We start from the raw sequence: 10389 nt of genomic DNA, 5'->3' as shown, positions 1-10389 counted from the left end.
TGCAGCTCTGGAACCTGAGCTAGCTAGATCAGAGCTAGCTCCGGAGCTCAGTTCAAGCTGCAATCCCACCATGTGATTGCAGTTGAGTTAGGGCCAGCTCTGCTGCAGACTAGATCACGTTGCTAGTCTTCACAGTAAGGCTCCAGGCAGTGCTGCTACTGCAAATGCAGCACCTTCTGCCTGTTCTCAGCTGGGCGCCTCACTACACAGCCTCAGTGCTTTCCTTTAGCACCTTAATTTGAGCTGCTCTCCTGCAGCTTAGCACACAGCATCTGTCTTGGAGATGGGTAAACTGAGGCAGGGAGAACATTTCTCCCCAGGGTCACGGAGAGTTAGCGGTGCAATTGGGATTCAAACCAGTAGTGCTAAGCCCAAGTTATTTCCGTTGGCCATTCAGCCTCCCTTTACGGTAAATACAGGACCCACACAAACTCATTGTGATAGGCTGTTTTCCTTTTGGGTGACAACTGCCACTAATGTCCCAGGGGAAACATCTCGTGTGGCACAGGGGGCTGCAGGCAGCATCTCCGCACATCCCTAGCACATGCAGGGAGCTGTAGCACCGCACCACAGGTGGACGGGGAGTTCTTCCCCACTGCTTGCCTCTTGCTCCTCCTGTAGCAGCCAGTGCACTGGGGGGCTACTGAGCCCTGGGGGGAGCCCACACTCTTAAAGATACAGGCTCAAACTCAGCCCTGAGGGGACTCCACTGGAGAATGATGAGCTGCTCCGGGGATCAGTCCGGCCCATTGTCTTTTTGATTGTCTGTGTGGGTGTTCAGCGCTCTCTCTCCCAGAGTGCACTCGTTTGGGGGTCAGCCTAATTAGCCCTTTCCCCCTCTTTGGATGTTGTGTGCCTGATTCTGATCTCACACAAGGGAATAAACCCCAGGGGAATAAACCCCAGTTTACACAATGTCAGTGAAAGATGAATCGTGTTCTTTCTATTTAGCTTGCTTTCCCTCCCTCCCTCCTTCCCTCTTTCTTTCTGCTCCCCTCCCCTCTGTCAGCAGTATGGGAGCCGGCCGCTCACTGCCCACCCTGGTTTTCTCATCTCCCTTTGCGCAGTGTCTCCTCTGCTTGCGAGTGCTGGTTCGGCTCCACCGGTGACAGGGCGAGTGAGAGCCTCTCGCTTCCCCTTCTGTTCTGCTCTCCAGCTTGTCATCCTCTCCCCGGCTCCTGTCTTCTTCTGATCAGCCTGCGCACAAGTGCACCGTGTGTCTTAGCTCAGTGCTGAGCACCATGGTGGCCAGCAATAAACAGTGGCAATCATAATAACTAGGCCTCAGAGTCTCCTTTCCCTGTGATCCTCCTGGCCCCGCTCTTCTTGTTTGTCCCTCTCCATGGTCCCAGCGTCCCTCTGGCTGGGTCTGTCTCGGTCTGTCTCTCCCACTGTCCCCATTCCTCTGTGTCTGTGCCAGTTCTCTTTCTCCTTCCCTTTGCTTCCGGCTCCCCTCCTTCCTTCCTTGCTGCCTACTCACCTTCCTTTAATTAGCAATACCAGGAAAACAGTTGTCATGGTATTTTCCACCAGCCAGACATTCCCCAGGAAGCCCAGAAGGAACCCCCACTCCCCAGGCCCCAGAAAGCCAAACAGCTCGGAAGGGAACCAGCTCACTGCAGAAAGCAGAGCTAGAATCAGACAAACTGAATCCAAAGCACCATCCGGGCCCATCCTAACCTCCTGGCGACTTGGGCTTTGGGAGTGGGGTTTGTGAGACACAAGTTCATTGCTGGTGTAACTCCAGTGTTCAGTGGGACACAGCTGGGATGGAGCTAGCCCTGTGTGTGTGTGTGTGTGTGTGCGTGCGTGCACGCGCACGTGCATGCAGTGGAAGATGGGGGAGAAGCGTTGCACAGGGGCAGGTGTCCAGTTAGGTGTGCAAAGTGTGTACTGTGTTTCGGCAGTTGTGCAAGCAGTTCCCCAATTATGTGCACACCTGTGGTGACTGGGCATGCAAAGCAAGACCCTTGAAAACTGGGTTCTTAATCCGATGCACTCACCTAATTCACTACATGGGACATGGGCTGGATAGAACACCTAAGCTTGTCCTCTAGGAACGACCCGGTGCTACCCACGTGGGATTGTCCTTTTCCTTCTCTAACTTCCATGACTCCATGAAATCCTTGAGACTAGCCTCTTATCAGCCAGGGAGGTTTAAGGCAGGATCCCTGGGATATCAGGCCTGTGGCCGGAGGGGCATAGGGGGCAGCTAGTGATTCTGGCAGTTGGATACCTGCTACTACGGGACCAAGGGAGGAAGAGAAGCACCCTAGGTCCATGGCATGTCGCATCACAACATGCCAGGAAAGGAGGGTGCGTCAGGCACCAGCTGGGAGTTGTGTGGCTTGATCTCAGCCACTATGGCCTGGTCTACTTATTGTCACCCCAGCTCCCGTGGGAGCGCCAAAGACCACCAGCCTTTGAACAACTGTGTTGGCTGGCTCTCCTCTGAGCAGGAGGTTGTTAAAACGCTGGCAACTGCTGGCATCCTGTCCATGCTCAGGCTCCCGCTCTCCCTGCCAGCGTCAGAGCTGAACCAGCCCTAGTGACTGTAGGAGACGCTTGGCAAATAGCCTGGTGCGGACACTGCCTTGGCATGGCTGGCACGCTGCCCGGAATGTAGGGGGGAGACAGCCACTGGGGACCGGTATGAGCCACCTCGTTACATAACACTGCAAACCCTCTGAGTAAGCAGCCCAGGACAGCTCCCTCCTCCTTGGAACAAGGAGACACACGCACTCACCCCACTCCTCCCTCAAGCCGTATGACGGCTCTTCCGGAAGGGAACTCTCTCTGGAAGGGAATCCTTCATCCTTCGGTTATATAAGGCCCCGGTCTCCTTTTATGGTTGGCTTTCCTGCCTTGCCAAGAACAAATTCAGCTCCATCTGCGTCTGTGGGCTGGCAGAACAATTAAAGCATCTGATTCAAGCTTAGTAAGGAACGCACTTTGGATGGGCGGATTTAATTTGGTGGAAAACCTAGATGAGATTTCCCCTCTCCTCTCCGTTCCCTCCTTCCATCACAACCATCCCCAAGATAGCAGCTGACCTGGTGTCATTAAATGGCTGGAACAGCTCCCACCTACCAGAGCTTTAGAAATTCCAGAGTGTTTTCATTTGAATCCCAGTGGCTCCATCCACTCCTCTCCCTCCCCTTTCTCCTTTCTGCTGAATTATCACAATTTTCAACAATTGCCGGTGGGTGTGTGTGTGGGTGTGTGTGGGGGGGAGTACAGGGGGTGGGCAAGGGACTGTGGGCGGCTGGCTTGGTGTGACACACTGAATTCATATGCATTTCCCCCCTCCGTGAGTGCCGCTGGGGGAAGCATGCTAATGATGACCTTGCTGAGTAAATAGTTGAGAGATGAATAAGTGCTTTCTGGAAGCTGAAAGGCAGAAGGTGGGATTACTCATCCATCCATCCAACTGTCTCCAGAACCTTTCAAGCACTTCTCAGCGTTGAGGCTGGGGGTGTGCGTGAGGGGGCGGGAAGCAGAGGGAGGGCTGCCAAGATTTGTGTTGCCACAGCCACCGGGCCCGCTCTCCTCCAATGAGCGCAGAGCTGAGCGTGGAGGAAGAGGCAGGGTGCCACCCACATGTGCAGCTGGGCGAGGTATAAGTACAAGGGAATGCCTGAGACAGTAGCAGTTCCGACAGGGAAGCGAACGAGCTCTTTATCGCTTTCACCCGGCACTTGGCACTCAAAGTTAACAGCAGATTGGAAATTGCTAGGATCTTAGCAAGCTGCTTCTAGCTGTGTGTGTGTTTGAGCAGAGGGAACTCTCGGCCGATCAAGATCCCGTACTCCGGACAAGGAGCGGAAGACACCGGACGTGGTAGGAGATCCCAGGCCGGGACGCCCTCTCTTTCCTAGACGCTCACTGCCGTGACGGTGTCACCCGAGGCACGTGGGACCAGCGCGCTGGGAGCAGCCTGAACGAATTTGCCACCGACTCCTGCTGGCTGCAAAGGGGACCGGACAGCTCTCCTTGGGGTGATATCTGACTCGGCTGTGTTTGTGTGAGGCGTACTTTGGGAGGCAAGAGGGGGCGGTGTGTGCCTTTCGGCAGAGAATTTAAAAGCAGGGTGGGAGTGTCCCTAAATTAAAAGCCCCTGGGTAACCACTAGGGCTTTACCTCTAGCTCTGTTGCATTGCTGCTTGGTATAGCCTGCTCACGCCACAGGTACCATGCAGCTGGATAGCATCACCAATGGGAGCGTCCACACCTTCCAGGGGCACCGTGGAACAGTCAATAAGCCCAATGTGATCCTGCAGATAGGGAAGTGCAGGGCTGAGATGCTGGAGCATGTCAGGAGGACCCACCGGCACCTCCTCACGGAGGTGTCCAAGCAGGTGGAACGGGAGCTGAAAGGCTTGCAGAAATCAGTGGGGAAGCTAGAGAATAACCTGGAGGACCATGTCCCATCCACGGACAACCAGAGGTGGAAAAAGTCCATCAAGGCCTGCCTGGCCAGATGCCAGGAGACCATTGCCCACCTGGAGAGGTGGGTTAAGAGAGAGATGAATGTCTGGAGGGAGGTGTTCTTCCGCCTGGAGAAATGGGCAGACCGGCTGGAGTCTATGGGGGGCAAATATGGCCCCACAGACCATGCCAGGCAAACTGTCTCTGTCGGGGTGGGAGGCCCGGAGAGCAGGGGCAATGACGGGGAGATTTACGATTACGCCCTTGACATGAGCCAGATGTATGCACTGACTCCCTCTCCCGGGGAGATAACTAGCATGCCCCAGCCCCACGACTCCTACCAGTGGATCACTGCCCCGGAGGATGCTCCGGCATCCCCGGTGGAGACCCAGATCTTTGAGGACCCTCGGGAGTTCTTGAGCCACTTGGAGGAATATTTGAAGCAGGTGGGAGGGACTGAGGAGTACTGGCTCTCTCAGATCCAAAACCACATGAACGGCCCAGCTAAAAAGTGGTGGGAATACAAGCAGGACTCGGTCAAGAACTGGGTGGAGTTCAAGAAGGAGTTCCTGCAGTACAGCGAGGGCACTTTGACCAGGGATGCCATCAAAAGGGAGCTGGATCTACCCCAGAAGCAGGGGGAACCCCTGGACGAGTTCCTCTGGCGTAAGAGAGACCTGTATCAGACACTCTACACTGATGCAGAGGAGGAGGAGATTATCCAGTATGTGGTAGGCACCCTCCGGCCCAAATTCAAGCGCTTTCTGAGTCACCCCTTGCCCAAGACCTTAGAGCAGTTGATTCAGCGGGGGAAGGAAGTCCTAAGTGACTTCGACCAGTCAGAAGAGCCGACCCCACAGAGAACCCCAGAGCATCAGCCAGGGGACTCAGTTGATAGCTTGCCACCTTCAACCACAGCTAGTCCCATTGCCAGCGATGAGACGCAACCCGAGCCCCCTACCCCACCAGCTACAGTGATATGAGCTCATATAAGTATGGGATTGGCCTGTATTATACAAAGGTGTGGAGGGGACTGATTTAGGAAGCTTCTCCTTAGCGAGAGGTTCTGGCTGTGACCAGTCATGGCTGGACTCAGTTCAATGGTCCTCAGCAGAGGAATGAACTTTATTTATGGATGGGCCACGTGAGAACGTAGCTGCCCACCTCACCCAAGTCATGTGACGGGGTGGGGGCAAGTCTGAGGATACTATTTTAACCACTGTGGGGTGGACAGTTTTATGATACTCCCGGTAGGAAGCTAGACAGTTCCCCCCTGCAGAGATAGCCACCCTATGTTGGCACCTTTCAAGGACTTCAAACAGATGCAGCTAATGACCAAGAGTTCCCACCTACCCACCAGTCTCGTATCCTCTGGAGAGGGGTCCCCTTCCTCAGTGGAACATCTTTGTTTTGACTCTTGCCCATCTCTGCCTTACTGACGGGGCTTTGTCCACCCAAGAGGAAGCCACTGGCTTCTGCTTCCCTTGCACCCTCCCACCATAGCTTCACGGAGGAAACTTTTTAAAAGTTCATAATGGTTTTGAAGTGAGCCTAGAGCTGCGGCAAATGGCAACTTTAATGAGTTTGATCAATTTTACCACCTGTTGTTGTATCTCACCTGGCACCTGCTCTCATTTTTCATCCCAGTGGTTCTCTCCCATTCTCAGCTCTTTCTCTCCCCTGGGTGACCCATGCCAAAAGGCTGTTGCAGCAACAAGGGAAATTTCATCCCATGTCTGCTGCTATCACGGGGAGGGAAGCCCAAACTCACTCCCCCGCCATCCCTCCAGGTGACAATTCAGCACGTGCTGTTTCACCACTAGACTGGGCACAACTAAACCTTTGTTTCTTGCTGCATTAGTCTTCTCTATCTCAGATTCAGGACCAGGCAGATTAATGGGAATAAACCAGAGATCTTTCTACTTTCCGGGAAATGAAATGGGGCAATCAGACAAGGCACAAAAGTTGTACAGGGGTAAATTCCTATTTTTTTATATCAAACAAACACACCCTGAACTCAGAGCAAATTTCCCCCAAGCAGCAAAGCAAGGCCCCTCCATTGGAGATGCCAGGACAGTAGGACATCAGCAGTCCGTTTCTGTGGGACTTTGCCACAGGAAAGCAGAAACAAAGTTAAGAGGTGCTTCATGTGTTGGGTCCCAGACCCTGCTTGCAAAGAAGACTCCTTTATGGCAGATCTACACACACGTTGCTTTTGGAAGGTCTGATGTCCTAGGTATGAGGAGTCTGATGGCTCAACTATATCTAAAACTGATGGACTTTCTAAACCAGCCCCTTCGTTCTGCAAGCTGGTACTAGATGGAGCTGGAATTGAGCTCTGTGCTACTTTTCCATGTTAAATATCAAAGACCAGAACTGGCTGCACTTTGACTTAAGCATGAAGATGGGACTCTGAGACAGGACATTTGGACCTTCTTGCTCGTCAGGCCCGGGTAACATACTGAGGAAGGCTTTACTGGGGGCGTGCCAGCAACAGTGCCCTACACCACCGACAGCTGCACTTCGGTAACTGCATAGTGTCCATCACCTGATTTAATAGGCAGCATCAGCATGTGAGAGGAAAAGAGAAACTACAAGGAGTAGCTGGAATTTCCCTGGGACTCCGCAGCTGCCCAGGTGGCTCTGAAAGCCTTTGGGTGTGACACCTTCCCAGAGGCTGAAGGTAAGGCAGCTTCTCTCCTCTGCAATTAGCAAGTGTTAAGGCAGGTGTCATAGGAGCTAACTCCGCTCCGGGGGGCCCACAATACTGAAGCCAGGGGCGTTGCACCAAGACTGACCTTGGTCCCTAAACTTAGGTGCGCCGCTGAAGCGTGTAACGCCAGAGAGAGGGATGGAGATTGCTTTGCATGGCCCCAGGGGGTATAAGAGCTCGGAGTAAAGGGAGCAGATCGAGCAAAGGGAAATTAAATGCATTGAACTGTGGGATAATGCCCTGAGGGGAGGGGTGGGACATTTAAAACAGGGATAATTACCCCTCCTGCTAGCTAACCAGCCTACCAGCTCCCTCTTTGACACAGCTGAATAAGCCACTGCCTCTAGACTAAAAGTTTCTAAATTCAAGTCCTGGGGATAGTAATCTGCACAGCATGAGTTGAGTCTCAGCTCTGGGGACTTTACCCATGTCTGGGACAGAGGGCAAGCGTTCTCTCCTTGCTACTGAAACACCTTTGCTTGGCTTTGACTGCATGCCAGTGCAGACGGGGGATCTTTACACTAGCGAGCTGGGATGCGTGGGAATGGATGACAGAGTGTCAATGCAAAGGAGTATCTGTCACTGTGGCTCACGGGTATTCTCTGCTTTGTTACAGTGACTCACTCAGCCTCTCCTCTGAAGAATTCACTCCACACTGCTTCTAGCACAGAAGAAAAGAGGCTTGAATTCCAAGGGGGAGCAGATGTCAGAATTCAAAGCCACCGTGTGTCTCATCTGGAGTCCTGAGGGAAACACCCAGACCAGGTAATTAGTGCGGAGCCTCCTAAAGGGTCTAATGCCAAGTGCCCCCTGAAGGATGCTTGGTGCCAGTGCATGCACCACCCAGAGGAGTTTATTCCTGATAGGGGTAGTGGGCATCACAGCCTTGTCTTCTGCTTATGACATTCAGGCCACCAAGCAGCCATCAGGGTCTGACCCAGGCCACCAAGGGGATGTCTACACAGAAAAGAAAAACCCACGGCTGGCCCGAATCAGTCGACCGGGGCTGCGGGCTGTGTAGACATCCAGACTGGGGTTGGAGCCTGAGCTCTGGGACCCTCCCAGCCTGTAGAGTCCTAGATTCCGGGCTCCACCCTGGTGGTCTAGCCCTGAAAGTATTCCCTCTCTCCAGCTCCTGCTCCATCCCGTACCCTCCACTTAATCCTGCTTGCTGTTGCTTTTAGGGATTGCTGCTACTGTTGCTGAGACTTTTTCCGTGTGGCTGAGAGCCGCTGCTTCCACTGGGAAGAATGGGAAAGCTCAGAAGGATGGAAGGATGGAAGAGCCTTCTGCCAGAGAAAGAGGTGATGAGATGAAAGAGCGGCTTTAAAGATACAGCGATGAAAAGACGAAGGGGGAACTACATCCGCTGAGCAGAAAAAGCTCCAGGGATTGCGCTGGCCAAAGCCGGGCCAAGCTGAATAGAGCAAGCTCTGTATGGAAGGAAAGGCAAAAGAGGGCATGAAGGACCAAGCCGGTCCTTGGACTTTGGAGACAGCAGAGGCGCTGGGGTTGTATTGCTGTAACCGAGCAATACTCCCTGCTGATTTAGGCGTAACTGCACCCAGGGTTTTTTAGGCTGATGGGGGCTGGAGGAAAGAAATGATCCTTGGTTGCGAACTAAAATCCTGCTCTGATTCAATTTGCTGAGAGTGACAGATCCAAGCAGGCTGAGAACTCTCCTGGTTGTTAATGTTTTAACTCATTTGACCTGACTGCGGGTAGTTTCATTTCATGCAGGTAGCCGTGGTCAAACCGCAATAGCTTTGGGGGTTCAGAAAAGCATCCTGGAAGCCAGATGCTTGTCTGAACAATGTGAGTCTGCACAACTGGGCCAGTCAGCTCACAAGAACAGACCCTCTTGTGAGATAATAGGCACTTCCTGCTTCTGGATGGGCCAGAATTACTGCAAGAACTGGGCTTCTTGTGCTACTTTGGTGCTTTTCTTTCCGGCCAGAACCAGGAAGTGGAATGGTGTGTGAAAAACAATCATGTGAGTGAAAATTGATCCAACTTTTTTGAACTTCAAGAAAGTTTTGGTTCATGTGTTGGGTGAAGGGTCAGGTTGGTTCTTATTTCTTCCAAATCCACCTGTCCCGTGTGTGTGTGTGTGTGTGTGTGTGTGCGCGTGTGCTGAGCAACCAAATCAATCCCAATAACCAAATTCTGCAGTATTTTGTTACATTTTGACTGAACCGATGATATCTGATGCATACTCCAACGATCAGTCAGCAAAAATGCCCGGGGACCAGATTGTGTGGATGCCACAGGAAGATGGCAGCTAGGTAGACCATAGGGGTAAAAATCCTTTGTTTTGCAGTGCTCAGTACAAAGGCTTTTTCAGGGACCCTCAATATCCAGTGGCATTGTCTTTTGGCATTTTCTTTTCCTGAACATTTATTCTCACTTTGCTAAATAAATGAAGCAAACCGAGCCATGGCACCTTTTGGCCCTGGGATTTTTGTCACCTGACCTTTAGAAGTATGCAGAACTGGATCTCTGGTACTGGTTTTATTCCACTGGTTGCTCCTAGCAGATTGTAGCACCCCGGTTTATATAATCAGCTCTTCTTGAAAGGACCGATAATACTTCTGTCCCGGGGCAGACTGGCGTGTGTGAGTTGATGTGTGTTGTGTCTGTGGAACCTAAACAGAATTCTACTCCTGTATCATTTTCTTAGGCAATTTTACATTTTAACTCTGACAAAGCTGCTGCATAGGTTTATTTTTACTATAGATCTTATTAATTCAGATTATATTGTATAAAAGGTGACTCTGTGGAGCCATTACGGGCCTCTGTATTCACTGTATTAGGTTGGAAACCAAAGGTCTTTGCAAGGTGAAATAACTTGACCTAACTGACTGTATCTGCTCGTTTATCCCTCATGTGTCATCTTGGAGTTACTGACTCACCCAAACGGTGTCAGTCACTAGAATCCGTCAATAGAACAACACCCCATTCTGTTTGCCATTGTAGCAAAGTCTGTTCTTAGAAAAGAGCCTTTTGTAGATTTATTTAATAAAACGCTGAAACATCCAGTTACGCTATTCTGCTTCTTGCTCTCTGCTCTTTACCTGCCTCATTCCGTGCAAAGCTAGGTACATGCCAGCCTGAGAAAAGTTGCATTTGCTCACCCGAAATTATTTAACCCCCTAAAATCCTGCCATCATGTCTGCAGGACCAAAATGCTCTTTTAAAGTACATATTTCCCTTTAACCCTGCGGATCCTGGATCCATACTGGATGCAG

The 10389-nt window shown here is 51.8% G+C and overlaps 1 protein-coding gene across 1 annotated transcript; it reads left to right on the top strand.

Annotated features, from left to right (window-relative positions):
- The first annotated feature begins 3669 nt into the window (after nucleotides 1-3669).
- On the top strand, nucleotides 3670-10172 carry ARC (activity regulated cytoskeleton associated protein). Its single transcript, XM_030553904.1, has 3 exons — nucleotides 3670-7111; nucleotides 7758-7906; nucleotides 8326-10172. The coding sequence occupies exon 1, from the start codon at nucleotides 4194-4196 to the stop codon at nucleotides 5409-5411; it is 1218 nt and encodes a 405-aa protein (XP_030409764.1). The 5' UTR covers nucleotides 3670-4193; the 3' UTR covers nucleotides 5412-7111; nucleotides 7758-7906; nucleotides 8326-10172.
- The last annotated feature ends 217 nt before the right edge of the window (nucleotides 10173-10389 follow it).

This window comes from Gopherus evgoodei, chromosome 2, assembly GCF_007399415.2.
Source record: "Gopherus evgoodei ecotype Sinaloan lineage chromosome 2, rGopEvg1_v1.p, whole genome shotgun sequence".
NCBI classification, from domain to species: Eukaryota; Metazoa; Chordata; order Testudines; family Testudinidae; genus Gopherus; species Gopherus evgoodei.
The sequence above is the reverse complement of the archived record's forward strand: the minus strand, read 5'-3'. Positions and strand labels throughout refer to the sequence as shown.